The sequence below is a fragment of the Diabrotica virgifera genome, chromosome 3, assembly GCF_917563875.1.
Source record: "Diabrotica virgifera virgifera chromosome 3, PGI_DIABVI_V3a".
Lineage (NCBI taxonomy): Eukaryota > Metazoa > Arthropoda > Insecta > Coleoptera > Chrysomelidae > Diabrotica > Diabrotica virgifera.
The window spans coordinates 228,074,447-228,094,128 of record NC_065445.1 but is presented as its reverse complement, the minus strand read 5'-3'; the positions used below and the strand labels follow the sequence as shown (position 1 = coordinate 228,094,128).

The 19,682-nt window shown below is 33.6% G+C and overlaps 1 protein-coding gene across 1 annotated transcript in view; it reads left to right on the top strand.

Annotated features, from left to right (window-relative positions):
• LOC126881566 (cilia- and flagella-associated protein 57) overlaps positions 1–19,682 on the top strand; it is a 141,448-nt gene that overhangs the window by 51,450 nt on the left and 70,316 nt on the right. The window contains exons 8-9 of the mRNA XM_050645890.1: positions 6,860–7,157; positions 18,048–18,139. Of these exons, the coding sequence (XP_050501847.1) occupies positions 6,860–7,157; positions 18,048–18,139 (390 nt within the window). The remainder of the gene's footprint in view (positions 1–6,859; positions 7,158–18,047; positions 18,140–19,682) is intronic.

The following is a 19,682-nucleotide window of genomic DNA, read 5'->3' as shown; positions in this document are numbered from 1 at the left end:
ACTGATTTTAAAATATTTTGTTAATGTATTATTAAATAAAAATAAAACAATTTTAGCATGGAATGTTATTTGGTGGGAAATTCATATACGGAATGTTAAATGTTCGTTGACCAAAAAAGACGACTATTTTCGTCTGGTAGCACACAGCCCTAAACTTCAACAGAATTGAATAGCTGAATCATATCTAAACATACTAAACAACACGTGCAAGTCATTAAAAATCCTGCGGAAGCGAAACCTTAGCTAAATAAAGAAGTAATGTCTTCCAAATCTATACCATCCCATTTTTATGAATTTTGCACCAAATAACACTCCATATAGGTAATAATTGTTATATTTTCTTTAATAATACATTAACAAAATATTTTAAAATCAGTCTTCTTTAACTAACTTAATAAAAAGTCGTCTTTTTTAGTCTACGAATATTTAAAATTCCGCATATGAATTTCGCACCAAATAACATTCCAAATACGACAATTGTTTTATTTTTATTTAATAATACATTAACAAGTATTTTAATCAATCTCCTTTTAACTGAATCTAATAAAAAGTTGTCTTTTTCGGTCTACGAATATTTAACATTCCGTATGTTAAACACCTCGCCGCCTATTAGTTAAAATGTGACTGCGTGCTGCAAAGAACCACTAGAAAAGTCCTACGTGCCAAATACATATACGCAATGTTTAGATACTCACGCCGCTCACGGTACTGCGGTGTTGTTCGACAAAAGTCGATGATATCAATTCTGCAGTTCTGCAGCAGATATGCCAGTCTCTCTGTGGTAAAATTGCAACGATTTTGTTGGATGCACGGTCACACACAATCAAAATTTTTGTCAATTAGTCGAATTCGACAAAATTGAACGACGCCGCAGTATCGTAAGTGGCCGACTTAAGTTACATCGTATTGGTGTTGCCTGACTCTGTCTACTGGTAAGTTTATGTCATATAATAACTTATATCTTGTAGGTATTTACACGAGGTATTTATAGGTACTTCGTCTAACACCCTTTCCCTTCTCTAAATCGTTATTGATCTTGTTCTAATGCTATTCTTTTTCTAATATTTTGTTTATTAGTATTCTTGTTGTTAGTTAACAGTGTTTAGTAAAATAATTTATTTATAGTTATACGAGTCTTTAAAATCACCCTTAAAATACATTTTTTTGCTCTTCTACATTCATGAAAACTTCGATTTTGTGTATAAAGTTATTTTCTATATAGTAAGTAAGTAAGTAAGATTTCTATATACTTAAGTCTTTGTTATTATTTAGTCTCCTACATTTGAGTAGTTTGGCTGTATCGCACTTGCCTGTGCCCATTTAAAAAATATATTTGAATAGTTTACTCCCTATTTTTGGCTCACCAGAGATTTTCATTGTTATTTTTTTTTTATTTTTCGAGTGTCTGTTTTTTATTGTCTCTTAGAAAGATTTGCAATCTGCCTAGTAGGCAATAGGCCTTTTTTCTGACAATGAATCTGATGACATGTAGAGTATCATTCCAATGAATAATTTCTTTTAAAGTTGTCTAAACCTAAGTTTAAAGAAAACACCTTTGTCTATCTCGGGTCTAGTATAACTAACGATGGTAACTGTGAAGCAGAAGTTAGGAGACGTATTGGTATGGCAAAAAATGCGATGAGTCGCCTAAAGTTTGGAAAGACAGATCTATCTCTCAAAATATCAAGATGAGACTGGTGAATGCCCTTGTATTCTCAATATTTCTATACGGAGCAGAGACTTGGACTCTTCGCGCATGCGAGCGCCAAAAAATTGATGCCTTTGAGATGTGGTGCTGGAGAAGAATGCTGCGCATAGCTTGGACAGCTCATAGGACAAACGTTTCCATTCTAAACCAACTCAAGATTAAAAATAGGCTGTCCTCAATATGTCTGCAATCAAAACAATTCTTTGGTCACGTGGTTCGTAGAGGTGACGACAGTTTGGAGAGATTAATTGTTTCTGAAAACGGCCCGGGGAGAAGATCAAGAGGACTATCACCAACAAATGCTCCGACCAAATAAAGAATTCAGCTGGAAACTCATTCTGCGAAGCTCTTAGAGCAGCTGAAGATAGAGACCAATAGAGAAACATTGTTAGGAATATTGGAAGAAATCACGATCCTCAGTAATGGGGAAAAGACAAGAGAGAGAGAGAGAGAGAGAGAGAGAGAGAGAGAGAGAGAGAGAGAGAAACCTAAGTTAAACATTGTGTGAATTAATAAACATTTGCCTTAAAATCTAAACTAAAGTCTGTGTGATGTAGATAGTTCGTTTTCGCCTACGGACTTCATTGGCATCGCGCACGTTAAGTTGGGTGGCTAACCGATGTGGGTGCACTAAGACTCTGTCATTATACTTGTCACTAAAACGATGTATGGCTTATTTTATGAATTCTAAAGGGATATCATGCTGAATGATTTCGTTACTGTCGTATTAGGGATCATCAACAATAGCTCACAGTACTTTTATTTTGGAACCTCTACAAAATGGATATGTTGGAATTGCTAGTAGTTTCCCACGGCTGGATGGCGTAGGTTTTTAATAATCTTTTGTGGTTTAATGATAGTTTTGATCTGAGACCGATGAGCCAATACAACATATTGCTTGACTTACATTTAATACATGTTTCTTAGTTTGAGGCCAACTCTTGTTAGTGAATATATGTTTTGCTAAATCAGTTGTCGATCCAGGTGCATGCCAAGGTATTTGGCGCTATCAGTTGCTCTGCGGAAGGTAAACGTCACCTATGTTGATTTAAATCCATTTTCTTTAATACGCCAATACTTTTTTAGCCAGTTTTGGACCTTGTTCAGACTAGTTAGACACTGATTTTGGATCAGTGAGGGACGCCAAAATGGCTGTATCATCAGCAAATGTCGCAACAGTGGTAAGTTGTGTTGGTGGCACGTCTGCAGTATACAATAGGTACAGGATCGGTCCGAGCACGATACCTTGTGGTACTCCTGAATTTATTGGATGCAACTCTGTATATTTACTTCCATGTTTTATTTGGTGTGTCTGTTTCTGAGTGAGTCTTATTGTAAGAGCTCGATTCGCTCGATTCAATTAGTTTGAAATTAATAAAAAGAATAAATATAGAATAGTTGTTGGATAATTTGGGCTAGGTTGTAAGGTTTCGTCCAGTCGATTAGTCTAGGACTATGTTTTTTAATTAACAGATCATCCCAAACCCTTTTTTTAGTGCGTCACAGATTATCGAATTCTCTCTAACGCATTACAGTTGGAAGTAACAGAAAAAAACGTACCTCTGTGATTATTATAAATTGAACTTAAAAAATTTTGTATTCCTTGATGGCTATTTGCATATTAAAACGACTTATACTTATATATGTATAATTGGTTGGCGATTACCATACTCTAAATAGATAACCAATCAATGTTGCGAATAAAGATAATTTGGCACAAAAGTTATCGATCGTGACACTATTTTTACAATATCATATGGTAAAATGACAAATTGTAATTTCTAGGTTAGTATTTTTCAGCGACGTAAATATAAATATTTTATGTCATTGGTATATTCGGACATTGTATAGTGAAATTTCATTTTATATTTATTTATTTTTACATTAAAATATTTTAAATATTAATATTTTGGCAAGTATTTGTATAAATACTGATGTTTCTTCTTCTTTTTTGTTTTTGGTTTCGCTGCAAGGCGATTACCAGCACGATTTATAAGCGATCTTGACGTAGTCTGGCTCTAAGCCATACCAAAATCGCTGACTATGTTCTTGCAAGGAAGCTTTTGATTAGGTGTGATGATTATAATTAAATAAGATTAATTGGGTCAGGTTAAGTATGATTAAAAATTAAAACATAAATTAAATGACAAATAGCAACATAATATAACACGGATACATATAAACAGTTGAGCCTTGCAATTTGTAAGCTTATTTTGTTAATTGCTAGAAAACGCATTGCAGTTTATAAGCTTATTTGGTTAATTGCAAGAAAACGCATAATTACATTGACTGATTCTTCCGTTAAAGAACTTAGAATATTGTATATAGAGAGCGGTGTTTTGAAGTTCATGGAAATAAATTTTGTGTATATATCAAAATTAGGAATCACATTAATCGGGCATTCAAAAAATATGTGGTTTAGATCCTCGAGACGACCACATTCACAAAAAGGATTATCTTTTATATTAATTTTATACAGATGTTGTTTTGTTAAACAATGGCCTGTGCGCATTCTAATGATGGTGGTAGTGTGTCTTCTATTTCTATATGGAAAATTTGAATACCAAGTTTTGTAGGAAAGAAGTCTTGAATTGTTTTGTATTGCGAAGTCTTCTTCTGGACTAAAGATTTCCATTTTTCTTGGTACTCTTTTGTAATTTTTTCTCTGATGATTGATAGGGCATCCTGGGAATTCAGTTGTACTTCCATGGGTACATTCAGGTCTCTTCCTATTTTTGCCAGTATGTCAGCCTGGGTGTTACCAAATATATTAGAGTGTCCAGATATCCAGAAAAGGAGAATTTTGGTACCATTCTCATTGGCTGAAGATATAAGTTTCTTTGTTTTTAGGGCCCTTATATCTGCTGAAGCAGATATGTTACATGTTTTAATATTGGTTATTGCATTGAGCGAATCAGAAAATATAGCTTTCTTTAGATGTTTTGTAGTTGCGACTTCCACCGCTTGATGTATTGCTATACTCTCTGCTTTGCTTATGCTTAGAGCTCCAGGAAGTCTTGAGGAGAAATTATAATCAATACTCGGGATGCATATCCCAAAACCTACCCTTTCTTTGTTTTTTGAGGCATCAGTATATATAAAGGTATGGTCTTTCCCATATTGTTCAGTAGTCATAAGGAATTTTTCTTTAATCATCGGGTCATATTTTTTGATATTACAATTTAGAATTGGAAGAGGATTCATTAGTGTATCATAGTCTAATTCATAGCATGGAAAATTTGGGCTTTTGTATATTTTTTTAAAATATGGAAAAAAATATTCTAATGCCGAAACCAAGTATGGTACATTATGCCTTGTATAAAAATTAGGTTTGTTTATAAGTCTTTTACGTATTTCAATTAGGAGTAATATTATGGGATGATTCTCAATAATGATGATTTTACTTAAAAATTTAGAGGCTAACAATAATCTTCTATGTTCTAGGTCCATTTGGGCAGACTCTGCCAAGATTGCCAAATTTGGTGTAGACTTCATGCACCCTAAGTCCCTCAAAAAATAATGCATTGAGTTTGTTGTTGCATTTTTGTGATATTGGGTTGAATAGGAAGGAACCATAATCGAGGTGAGATCTGATCAAGGCATTAAAAACCATTAGGAGTGTTCGTGGGTCAGCTCCCCACCAGACTCTACATATTGTACGTAGGATGTTAATATTCTTCTTTGCCTTGAGTATAATATTGTCAACATGTAAGTCCCATGATAGATGCTTATGAAAAATTATGCCTAGAAATTTCACTTCATTTTTTAGAGGAATGGCTGTGTTGTTGATTTTGATTTCTGTTAGATTATCTCTTCGCCTACCCTTTGTGAACCATACAGCTTCACATTTGTCTTTGGATAAGGACAAGTCATGTTCTGCAAGCCAGTGTACTGATGTTTATATAAATATAAATATTCTGACAACTGTCAGATTTAACTATAATGCCATGTAATTATTTGCGACATTCTTAAAATCGTATATGACGTCAAAATTAATGACCTACTGAAAAAAGGGTTTGGGATCCATTGTAGTTATTTTTGCATAGTATTAGACAAGGCGAAGACGGCGGGTTCGTTGGGGAAAATATTCCCATGAGATTTTTTTGCACAGTTACATTCGTGAGATATCCCAGAATAAGGTTCAAAAAGTCGCCCACGTGAAAAGTACGCAAAATTTTTTTAACAATTTTTTTTAATCAAATTGCAAAAATCAATGTTTTTGGTCCGGACAATTTTTTTGTAGGTTTTTTGGACCATTCTGGATAAAAAAGGTCTCTTATAATTTTTCTCTAAAGTTGATCGTTTTCGAGTTATAAGCAATTTAAAATTGAAAAAAAACGAAAAATGGCGATTTTCAAGGCTTAATAACTCGGTTAAAAGTTATTATTATGAAAGTAAGAAAGTGACAAATCAAAGTTTAGTGCCCCCCTAAAAGATCCCGAAGAAATTTTTGTGATTATTTTATTACTAAGCTGTTATTTTTAAGTAATAATATTGAGCGCCATGCACGTGGTAGCCGGCCGTAAATGCTGAGTGCGAGAGAGATGCCACTCCGGCAGTCCAATTATTGTGCATTTTACTTGCACTCACATTTACGGCCGCCTACCACGTGCATGGCGCTCAATATTATTACTTAAAAATAACAGCTTAGTAATAAAATAATGACAAAAATTTCTTCGGGATCTTCTAGGGGGGGCATTAAACTTTGATTTAGTCACTTTCTGACTTTCATAATAATAACTTTTAACCGAGTTATTAAGCCTTGAAAATCGCCATTTTTCGTTTTTTTCAATTTTAAATTGCTTATAACTGGAAAACGATCAACTTTACAGAAAAATTATAAGAGACCTTTTTTATCCAGAATGGTCCAAAAAACCTACAAAAAAATTGTCCGGGCCAAAATTATTGATTTTTGCAATTTGATTAAAAAAATTGTTAAAAAAAATTTGGCCCACTTTTTACGTGGGCGACTTCTTGAACCTTATTCTGGGATGTCTCACGAATGTAATTATGCAAAAAAATCTCATGGGAATATTTTTCCCAACGAACCCGCCGTTTTCGCCTTGTCTATATAGCTTAGTTTGAGAAAAATTTAACTTTCATACTATTCGCTCGAAAAAGTGCACATTATTTAAAATGTCTAATCCCTAGATAACAGGCTTAGCATGGTCAAATGACGATACCATCTTAGCTAGCTGTGGATTCGAAGGCGCAGTTTACTTATGGGACGTCGTAAAATCTACCAGGATACATGAAACAGTCATCAAATCGGTACAATCCAGAGGAATCCAATTAAGCAGAGATGGTAAAAATGCCTTTGTAGTTGGCCATGATGGACATGTTAGAGAATACTTTAGTTCCAACGTACAAAGAGACGTAGTGATTCCACCTGGGGCTCCTTTGGATGCCATTGTTCTTTCAGCTCTAGATAATATGATGTTTGTTACTGGTAAGTTTTTAAAGATCTAATAAATTATAAGTAGTTATTTGTTGATATGTTAGGTGTATCCTATAATATGGTAGTGAGACATGGATATTCTTCTTCTTCTTCAAGTGCCTCGTCCGTTGCGAACGTTTGCTGTTAACATGGCAATTCTGATCTGGCTTACGGCACTTCTGAATAGTTCGACCGATAAGAGCCCGAACCACTTCCGCAGATTTTGGAACCACGAGTGTATTCTCCTGCCTGGCCCTCGCTTACTGTCTGGACACTAAACACCACAATTTTTAACAATTTCGAAGCATTCGAATTATGGTGCTATCGACGGCTACTACAAATATGGTAGATTTCGCACGCTTCCAATAAAGATGTTGAAGAAGAGGAGAAAAACAGAATACTTCGTCCATGTAATTAAAGGACCTAAATACAATCTACTTGATGGATAGATGGATTGGTCAAAAGAAACTTTCATGGCTGCGTAATATTAGACATTGGTGTGGTTCCACAGCAGAAGAATTATTTCGCTCAACAGTCAATAGAAAAAGTTTATGTATAACATGATGACGGCCAACGTCTTAATACGGTCTTTGCACTTATGTTCTTCTTCAACTTCCACCTCCGCGACGGAAGTCAGCAATCGTCATAGCCCTTTGGACTTTAGAGACGTCCGCTCTGAAAAGTTGATTTGATATACACACGAAAGGCCACACGAGCGATAATTTAGGGCGCCGTAATATAAGTAAACCTGACGAGGCATTGGTTGACGAACTATTTCATCTACAATTGGTTAGTCAACCAATGCCTCGTCAGGTTTACTGCTCTTACCGCGCCGTAAATTGTCGCCCGTGTGTCCTTTCGCTTAAAAATTGCACACCGTCCCAATACCAGGGGGCAGATGTCTAGTGGGGTCGTGTTTAGTGGGTACACGACAATTAGACCGAAATCATTAGACCGAAAGCAGTAGACCGAACTCATTAGACCGAAAAGCACTTTACCGAAACCTCACTAGACCGAACAGCATTAGACCGAAATGGTAAATAAATTTAAAAAGTTTGCAGTAAATTATGCTAAGATTGTGTATATCTGTCTTTTTTTTTTATTGTATTTTTGAAGTTATACTTCTTTACCGGCGATATGAGGGTGAATTTTTATATGTTAAAACCTATGATCCCGGCGCATGCGCATTATAACTTTGTTCTGATTGGATGTTCAAATGACATGTCAAAAATTATTCAATATGGCGGCTGTGGTACAGCTGCAGTTAAATTATTTATGGTTGTTGCGTTTTAAAATTTGTGTGAAAAGAAACAACAAACAAAAGTTAGTTAATAGTTATACTGCCTTTTTAAATAGTTTTCATATACCTATATTTTTGGACTTTTGGACTATTTTGGACAAGGAAAACTCATTCTCATTTGGTAAGTACTTTTTATTATAATCATATTGTAATTATACATTTGGATTAGGTTGAAATACAGTAGAGCGTCGATTATCCGAACTAATTGGGGGACATAGGTGTTCGGAAAACAGATTTGTTCGGATAATCGAACTACAATATATTGATACATATTTATAGTCATACATATTTATCCACAAGTGAATAAAAGCCATATTTATATACCTACATATTTATTTATATCTTGATAATGACAACTAGCAACTAAACAAAAAAGTGCAATCTTTGCAACAACATAATTATTTTTGGATACAATATTGAAGAAAATTGAAGATATTTTAAGCGTCAATTACTAACGCTTGCTCGGTATTCGAGTGCGGGACGCGGGAGTCGATAGTTCGAATAAGCGGTCGTTCGGTTGATCGACGTTCGGATAATCGACGCTCTACTGTACATTTATTTTCTCAAGAATGGGGATTTTAGACAGAAATCCCAAATTAGGTCCGATTTTTATTTTTAAATTATGATTTTTTGGCGTAGATTTATTTATCTAGTAGGTATGTAATGCTTTGATTTACATACTTAATTTGATTACCAACAAAAGTTCTACCAATCTTCATCTAATATATTGTTTTCTTACTGTTGTGTTATATTTTAATATTTTCTTCCACAAAATTTAAACTACATAATTTAATTATATTCAAAACAACTGCCAAACAGTAAAACGTTCAGTTAACCTATTTTTCCACATGACAAATAATGTGGAATTGGACGAGTGAGTCTAGGCTTCGATTACGAATCAAAGCGACCCGAAATTCACGGGTTCGATTCCCGATGCAAGTTTTAATTTTTTAATTTTTTTATGCATTTTGTGATTGTAAGTATATTTGTTATATAATTTTTTTTTTCAGAAAATGCGTATTTAAAATTTTTGCCAACAATTATTATCGTTCAGAAATCATTTTTTCTTTGTGGTATTTTTCAATGTGTTTGTGTGCGTTTTATTCTTTTATTTTTTAAAAATTTTGGTATTGTCTTAAAAATCACATAATATGTAGTAGAACTATAACTTCTTACGTGCGTACAAAGTACACACACATTATTTTTTTTTGTATTATTTTATATAGACTGTGTAAATTGTTACTCTGTACAGTCTGATATGAAATAATTTTCATCAGTTAGACAAATTAGTGAAGGTAAAAATAAATTAAGGGTAGAGTGACGTTAACACTATTTTAACTGTTTATAATAACCATCCAAATTAAATTTAGTTGTAATTACATTAGTCTTATCTCTTTTACTGCGACAAGTAAAAAGAACTGACTTACTAAGGAAGTAAAACTTCGCTTGTAGGTAAATGGTATATAAATTTTTATTAAAATTTTATCTAAAATGATCCAAATTGGATAAAAGTGTGTACATTTATAGTACAAAATCACACAAACGTTTTCGGACCAATCAGTCCATCATCAGGTGGTAGAAACCTAAAATAAGCAAACCACTGCAATTAAAAAGGCCAAGATGAAATTTTGATTGTTTGAAAGTTAGGAAAATTAGAACATGTGGTTACTTACTTTAGATCCAAAGTAGTTGGAACTAGCTACATAGATAGGTCAAAAGACCTTCATTTTACAATAATTATGCCATTTCGGCTACAACAATGTCGACAATAAGTCGATGTTAAAAGGATTTAAAAATGCAGCGTTATTATAATGTGGTCTTCATCTTGGCTTCAAACTGACAGACTGAAATATGACATTATACGAAAATTGACAAGACCTTCTAGGTAGGGAATTTTATGTGTATGCAGTTATTTTGTATTTTAGAAATGCAAAAATATTATTACTTAAATAAATGAATTTAATTAGCTATTAAATAAATGAGTGAGAATAAACAATTTGAATTAATAGTAACATAAAATTATTTATGATAATTTAATGACGATTGAAAGCAAAAATTTTGCCAACAAGAGTTACACTTTAATTATTAACTTAAACTACATTTCATAACAGCCAAATTCATGATTTATTTACCAATTCTTTTACCTTATATTTATCATATAGTAAATTTCCTTTTATTTTGTTTATTTTATTTTTATTTTTCTATATTCTGCTCTTCTTTTCGAACAAGTGACGTCATTACCTTTTACCTTGTTGGCAAAGTTTTCGCTTTCAATCGTCATTAAATTATCATAAATAATTTTATGTTACTCTTAATTCAAATTGTTTATTCTCACTCATTTATTTAATTGCTAATTAAATTCATTTATTTAAGTAATAATATTTTTGCATTTCTAAAATACAAAATAACTGCATACACATAAAATTCCCTACCTAGAAGGTCTTGTCAATTTTCGTTTAATGTCATATTTCAGTCTGTCAGTTTGAAGCCAAGATGAAGACCACATTATAATAACGCTGCATTTTTAAATCCTTTTAACATCGACTTCTTGTCGACATTGTTGTAGCCGAAATGGCATAATTATTGTAAAATGAAGGTCTTTTGACCTATCTATGTAGCTAGTTCCAACTACTTTGGATCTAAAGTAAGTAACCACATGTTCTAATTTTCCTAACTCTCAAACAGTCAAAATTTCATCTTGGCCTTTTTAATTGCAGTGGTTTGCTTATTTTAGGTTTCTACCACCTGATGATGGACTGATTGATCCGAAAACGTTTGTGTGATTTTGTACTATAGATGTACCCACTTTTATCCAATTTGGATCATTTTAGATAAAATTTTAATAAAAATTTATATACCATTTACCTACAAGCGAAGTTTTACTTCCTTAGTAAGTTTTTTATTATGGTATACAGCCAATGAGAGGAATCTTTTCCTTTGTATTTTGTATTTTAAAAAGAACTGCTTTTCGGTCTTCTGCTGTTCGGTCTAGTGAGGTTTCGGTAAAGTGCTTTTCGGTCTAATGAGTTCGGTCTACTGCTTTCGGTCTAATGATTTCGGTCTCTTTACAGTAAACCGTTTAGTGTCACTGGTCATGTTAGAGGATAAGAATATAATATAAATAAAACTAAGAATAATAAAGTTATCTATTTCTTTTTTTCAAAGCGTGACATTGAAGCAAAAATAAGCTACAGTCATTTGAAATGTGTTGTTACAGAAGGATGCTTGGAATAGCATGGACACAGAAGAAAACGAACACGGAAGTATTGCGAGAAATGGACAAAGAATGTGAAATAATAAACACAATAAAAATAAGAAACACGTAGTGCATACCAACTTATTAAACATTTAAGACAGGGATACAAACCGAAGACTAGCCTCTGCAAAAATAAGAAGGGTGAAATCATTAGCGATATGGACGAAATTAAGATAACCTGGATGACATATTTTAAGGAAGTATTAAACAAAGGGGCACAACCACCATTACAACAACAGAGACAGCAGCAGGCACGGCAGGAGGTACAACAACAAGAGCTGGGGGAAGATGGAGAAGAAAATGAATTAACTAGACCCCCAACGCTAGAGGAGGTCCAAACGGCAATCCACATACAAAAAAGCCATAAAGCACCGGGAATAGATAAAATACCGGCAGAGCTACTCAAGCAAGGATGAAGGAATTTGACACAACAGATGTATCAGCTAATACGAGAGATATGGATAGAAGAAGAAATCCCCCAACAATGGAAGAAAAGTATAATCTGCCCTATTCATAAAAAAGGAGACAAACTGTTGTGTCAGAATTATAGAGGCATCTCTTTACTTTGTTCGGGATACAAAATATTCACAAACATCCTTAATCGAAGACTTCAACCTCTCACGGAAAAAATCATCGGGGAATATCAAGCAGGGTTTAGGCAAAATAGATCTACCATTGACCAACTATTTACAGTTAAACAAATACTAGCCAAAGCATGGGAATATGACATGGACGTTTACAATCTCTTTGTAGATTTTAAACAAGCCTATGATTCAATAGATAGAACAATTCTACCTAATATATTGGAAGAATTTGGCATACCATCAAAATTAATACGACTAGTGCAAATGACAATGACAGAAACAGAAGCACAAGTATGTATTCAAGGACAGATCACTGATGCGTTTACGATAACGCAAGGACTGAAACAAGGCGACGGACTGGCTCCAACGCTTTTTAATTTTGTTCTTGAATATGTAATTAGACGGTTGACGGTAAGCGGAAATAACATACTTACAAACAAATCTACCCAATTAGCAGCATACGCGGATGATATAAACATAATGAGCAGAACAATGAATGCAGCGGAAGAAACCTACGTTGAGTTGAAACAGAGTGCAGAAGCAGTAGGGCTAGCAATAAACACAAATAAAACAAAACTACTCATACAAACCAGATCAAATAGACCGGCGCAACAACACTTTATTGACGATATAGAACATGTGAATAGATTCACGTACCTAGGAATGGATCTGGTTGCAAGCAGTGAAGAAGAACCGGAAATAAATAGAAGGCTTGTGCTGGCAAATAAAGCATATTTCGCGATGGGCCACATATTCAAATCGCGAGACGTACACCGGAAAACAAAACTCCGGGTATATAAAACAATAATCAGGCCCATAGTAAGTTATGGCTGCGAAACATGGGTGGTGACACAGAAATCTGCCAATGCATTAGATGTGTTTGAAAGAAAAGTATTACGTAGGATACTGGGCCCAATAAGGGAAAATAACAACTGGCGAATTAGGTATAATAGAGAAATATACGAGCAATATAGCGAACCAACTCTAGCACAACACACTAAACTACAGAGATTACGGTGGGCAGGGCACGTGGTCCGCATGCATGAGAATAGAATCCCCAGAAAATTGCTGAATGCAAGAATGCAGGGAAGAAGACCGGTTGGAAGACCTAAAAAGAGATGGGAAGACGAAGTCGATGAGGATGCCAGGAACTTCCTGGGAACGCGTTCATGGAAAAGAACAGCGGTAAATCGAAATGATTGGAGAGGCTTATTGAAGGAGGCCAAGGCTCGATTTGGGCTGTAGTGCCATTGGATGGATGGAGTTCGGTCTACTGCTTTCGGTCTAATGATTTCGGTCTCTTTACAGTAAACCGTTTAGTGTCACTGGTCATGTTAGAGGATAAGAATATAATATAAATAAAACTAAGAATAATAAAGTTATCTATTTCTTTTTTTCAAAGCGTGACATTGAAGCAAAAATAAGCTACAGTCATTTGAAATGTGGTGTTACAGAAGGATGCTTGGAATAGCATGGACACAGAAGAAAACGAACACGGAAGTATTGCGAGAAATGGACAAAGAATGTGAAATAATAAACACAATAAAAATAAGAAATGAAAGTTATATAAAATCCTAAGACTGATAATACAGGGAAAGATAAGAGGCGGAAGGAGTACAGGAAGAAGGAGAGTGTCATGGTTAAAGAATTTAACGGACTGGTTTAAACGCAGTTCTATACAACTTTTCAGAGCAGCGGTAGAGTAAAGATTGATAGTAATGATGATATCCAACCTCTGATTGGGAGACGGCACTTAAAGAAGAAGATCTCCACTCGCACTTAAAGAAGAAGATAGTATCTAAAACCTCTATACTCTGGGCATTGAGATTTTGAAGAGGAAGAACTGAAGAAATAGGGGAAAACTGGATGAGAAGTGATTTAAGATACTAATGAAGAGTGGCTTAGCTCGGAAGAACAAATCACATGGACAGAGAGACAATATATATCTCAAGTGGGTATTCGGGCTAGCTTCAATATACTGAATATTGGCTTTGAGATATAAACATAGAGAAATGGGATAATGAAATGTTGGAAGCAAGGAAGAAAATGAGACCTGTTAATACAAAAATGGAAGGCAACTTGATAAGAACGATGGAAATAGAGTGATATGAAAAGTACGACAAGGAGAGAAGAATATGGGCGCCAACTCGGGCTTTCTGGGGCTAGAATTTAAAAAAAAAAACTTACTTTACTTTACCTTTAGGGAAAAAATACCTACTTTCTGGGCCTGGAATTTGAAAAGCTCGAGATTTTTGAAATAACGAAGGACAGGAAATAAATGACACCAGATACAATCACCTGAAATACAAAAATACTCAATACTAACCTTGTATTGCTATATTATATATTGATAATAGAGACTGAAATAATAATCAACCTTACTAATAACAAATATATTTATAATAAATATGTTAGATATATAAACAAGTAAAATATACAGCTAAAACTAAATAACAGTGGCAGTGGGTGGTGTAAAGATCGAACAGGACCTAATAGCCACTTAATAAGCAAATAACCACTACCACTGTGCCAAGCAAAGGTATTAATATCACAATCAACTCAAAGTTCGTTAGAATAGCAAAAGGGTCTTACAACTAAAAGTTAGTAATATTACCTAAATGAACTCGGCTAGAATGAGATACACAAAAAGAACATCTACGGTTGTCAAAAATAAGTATCTCTCCAAGCAAAAATAATAGTTATATAAATGAATTGGTCAGTGACTCTTTATATCCTATTTAAAAAAAAAACATATTAGACATATTCCCTATTTGTAAAAACCTCTACATAAATTATTTTAACAACCCTATTCCCTATCAAATTTTAAGATGAAATTATTTATAATGATTATTTACCAAGACCTGATTTTATTTATTTGAAAAAAACTACTACTTATATTGAACAAAACAAAGGCCCAAAAACCCTATATATCAAGAAAATATGTATCTTTCTTGATCATATATGCATATAAGTTTACACTGTAAGCAAATATGTATTAACCAAAATATGTAATGAAAAGTAAACAAACTTAACTTTTACAGCTACTTTTACTATTTAAAAGTAAAAAGTTCGAAGTCCATAGGAATGTCCTCTTGGCACGGTAAAACTGGTTGGCTGCTGTGATGGTAAGTCCTGGATAATAATTCTGGTTGCAGTAAAATCAGGTAAAATGGTTCTCTCCAACAAAAACAGCAAACTCTATGGGTAAACCATAACAGGGTTGCTAATATATCTGGTACATAAGTAATTAAATACGTAAGTATTCAAGTGACGGAATCGAAAAGATAGCAGCACGCCGGCGGTATTATTCTTCTATGTGGAGAAGTCCCAAGATATATTTACTTTTTGATTTAGTAGTTTTGCAATGGTAGTGGCTGATGTTTGATTTACTTTTTAATTATATTTGTTTTATTCCCATCCCATACTTTCCAAATCCGTCACTTAAAAATGAGAATAGATCTCAATATGCGGCATGTCCACTTTAATCTAGTTTGACCAACTATGGTTCGAATCGAGACATCAATTCCGCTCCAATACAACGAGGTTTTTGGCCTGTGTAGAGAAATGTCGTTTGTGAATCGATCGCGGGCGTATCACAAGGATTTTCATGAGGGATATTATTAATGAAATTTTAATTGAATTAATTCAATTAGTTGGGTAACCGCTACAATAGTCCATATAAAGTGTAGAATAAGAGCCTTTAGCACAGCTTGGTTGGAGAAGATGGTTTGGATAAGACTGTATTCCATCCTCTTACCCCACTACTAATAATTATAACTGAATCTGTAAATCTCGGTCTGCCTGAATTTTTATTCATCCCAGAATAACCAAAACACCACTACGCCAGTCAATGGGAGCAAGAATAGGATATTACGTCCGAATTCTATCATACTGCATGGGTTTTAATGAAATTTTGGGCCTAGCCTCTACTTATCTCCCAATTCAAACTCTAGCCTATGCCGATGTGTACTTTTATCTTGGAGGTGGTTCCCACCCCTTCTTAGGGGTGGAAAATATTTTGGTTAAAATTACCACGGAATTCGCTAGAGAACCTAATTCAAAGCAAAAACTGTTCTATAATTTTTTCTTGAAAACTCAATACTTTTTAAGATATTCGTGGTTGAAAATTGGCCATTTTCATTGAAACATAATACCTTTTCGAACAGTTTTTTGCGAATACCTTAAAAACTATGCATCTAACTAAAAAAACTATATTAAACATTTTTGTAGGTTATAAAAAACAAAGAGACATTTGCCTTCATAAATCTTCTAGTTATAATACAAAAAGAGATATGGTAGGTGAAAATAGTTTGTTTTTTGGTACATTCTCAAATTGGTGTATTCAACTTGAAATAACAGAGAAACGGTCGATTTTAGGTGTATAATGCTTCTATTACCTTTTGTAGTGCTTGAAAGGACCTTTAAAATAAGCTATATTAAAGGTCCATTACATGAAAACTAAGCGGGATATGCTGCAAAAAAATTGATAACATGTATTTTAAGAAAAAATGAGAAGTTATTTTAACCTTCATCCATCAAAATGTAAATGCATCGCTTTCCTTCCACAATACCTTTTATTATAGTGTTATTTCTATGTTCAAAAAGTTGGACGGGTTTAAAATGAATGGTTTTAAAAAAAACAGATCAAATTATAGATCGCATTTTTAAATTTCCTTAAAAATGTTATTTTTTCTCCATGTAACTTGAAAATGATAAGAGATACAGTAATGAAAAAGAAAAAGAAAATTTTTATCTGAAAAAGCCCTACATTTTTCTGTGGTATCTTTTTTCCGTATCTCTTATCTTTTTAGTATCTCTATAATTTGACCTTATTTTTTTTTTTAAACAGTTTTAAAACAGATTTTAAACCAGTCCAACTCTTTGAACATATAAATAACACTCTAGTAAAAAGTATTGTAGAAGGAAAACGATGTATTTAAATTCTGATGGATGAGGGGTTAAATATACTTCTCATTTCTTCTTAAAAAACATTAGTCATCAACTTTTTTGCAGAATATCTCGCTTAGTTTGAATGCAATAGACATTTTATATTGCTCAATTTAAAGATCATTTCAAGCGCTACAAAAGTTATTAGTATCATTGTACGACTAAAATCGACAGTTTCTCTGTTATTTCAAGTTGAATACAGCGATTTGAGCACGCAGCAAAAAAACAAACTCTTCTTGCCTACCATATCCCTCTTTGTATTTTAACTAGAAGATTTGTCAAGAAACGAATCTCTTTGTTTTTTTATAAGCTACAAAAATGTTTTTTATAGCATTTTTAGTTGGATGCATAGTTCTTAAGGTATTCGCAAAAAACCGTTCGAAAAGGTATTATGTTTCAATGAAAATGGCCAATTTTCAACCACGAATAACTCGAAAAGTAGGTATTGAGTTTTCAAAAAATAATAATTATAGAACAGTTTTTGCTTAAAATTAGGTTCTCGAGCCTCTTCCGTGGCTATTTTAACCAAAACATTTTTCACCCCCGAGAAGGGGTGGGAACCACCCCCAAGATAAAAGCGCACATCGGCATAGGGTAGACATTGTTTCTTGAGCTATTCCCTACTTACTGTGAAAATATCAAGTAAATCGATGTAGTTGGATGGAATTCGGAGCCAAATACCCTCATTGACTGCCCTACACCAACCTTTTTAAATAATTAAAATAAGCAGTTCCAGCAATAAATTCCAGTATTTACTTTTTCTGTTATTACCAAAATGTAAAATTTTAAATAATTATAAATAATTTTTTTGATAGGTAATAACGGTGTGGTTTATGTTGTGAAAATGCCTCTGCTTGAGAAAGCAGACGTTGTAGAATATAATATGCACAATAAAACTATTTCTAAGGTAAGAGAATACTTTCCAAAAATTCTAGTTTTTCTAAAGTCGATAGTGAAAACAAAATAATAAAAAATCATTGATAGTCTATAAATCAGAGATTCTATCTTTAAAAACCATTCGAACAAACTGAATTTTGCTGAGAATGTCAATTTTGGGACCTCAAAAAAGATGCAAAAAAATTTGCCACTCCTACCACCGGGCTTCCCCCTAATACCCCCCTCGTAGGGGGAGCATATATTTTCAAGAATCTGTACGCTGTGGAAAAAATATTTCAAACAATTATGCAGCTGAGATAGTTTTAAACAAAAATGTTCATTGGCACTTTTTATTTAGAATAGACCGTTCTCTCGGAAATAACGACCAGCGATTTCGAATGTTAGTTACGCGCCAACATCAATTTTTTAAATAATATATGTACCTATCAACTCGACGGTAAAAATTTTATATGCGATTTTTTGCATTTTTACGCAATTGTCAGTTTCATTTTTTACAGTTCTCATAAATCAATAAAATTTATTAATTCAATCAAATTTTGTTTTGACTAGGAAAGTTTTGGGGTAGTTCTGATTTCTTTGGTTATGTATGTATTTTGGGCTGCTGAATCCGAATATGTGGTTTGCGGACAAAATTTCGTGACGGAAAATTGAGTAAATCGCGAAAAAAGCGAAACATTTCTGCTTTTTCCGGCTTTTTTACTTAAATCTCGAAAACTATTAACTTTTAGTAAATGGTCTGTTAACAGAAATTTTTTTTATGGCTTTGGCAGTTTGCCATACAGCCAGTTACATGTTTTTTTTAATCTCATTATGAATTATTTGCAATTGAATAGACTAGAATAGATAAATTTAAAGTTGGAAATCGATACAACAATTAGTGAAAAGAAGAGAAAATTTATATATATACATACACATTAACATGGGTCACACGCTTCACGTCCAGGGGCCCATCAGGACATTATAATATAAAACATACACAGGAAAACTAGGCCACGGTAAATAGGATTAAACATATAAAGGAGAGAAAACAAAGGTAAACAGTAAAAACAAATTATTATTATTTTTTTTTCCAACTAAAGAAAAATATTACATTTGGCCAAAAAATCGATTATGCAGTCGTAAATTAATCTATTTTGAGTCGCTAGAGCAGATAAAAAGTTAAACGGAGATTTACCGGTAATATGAACTATATTATTATATAATAAGGTGGATTCCAGATTATTTTTGGCACAACCAAAAATTACATGATCTAGGTCGCCTTCTACTCCACATTCCACACAGTTTTTACTCTCAACCACATGAATTCTTGCAAGATGAACAGGAAAGCAAGCATGTCCAAATTTTAGCCTAGATATAGTTGTTATATAACGCCTAGGGACATTATAGGTTCTAGGCCAATGTGAAACAGGGACAGTTGTGTGTAAAGAAGTGTATCTATTTGGATTGGTAAAGCAAAACTCGGACCATAAGTCACTCCATTTATGTTTCATCGCTGCCTTACGTGTGGCAACCAAATCAGAAAGACTTGGTAGATATTCTGTGGTATCCCCTGA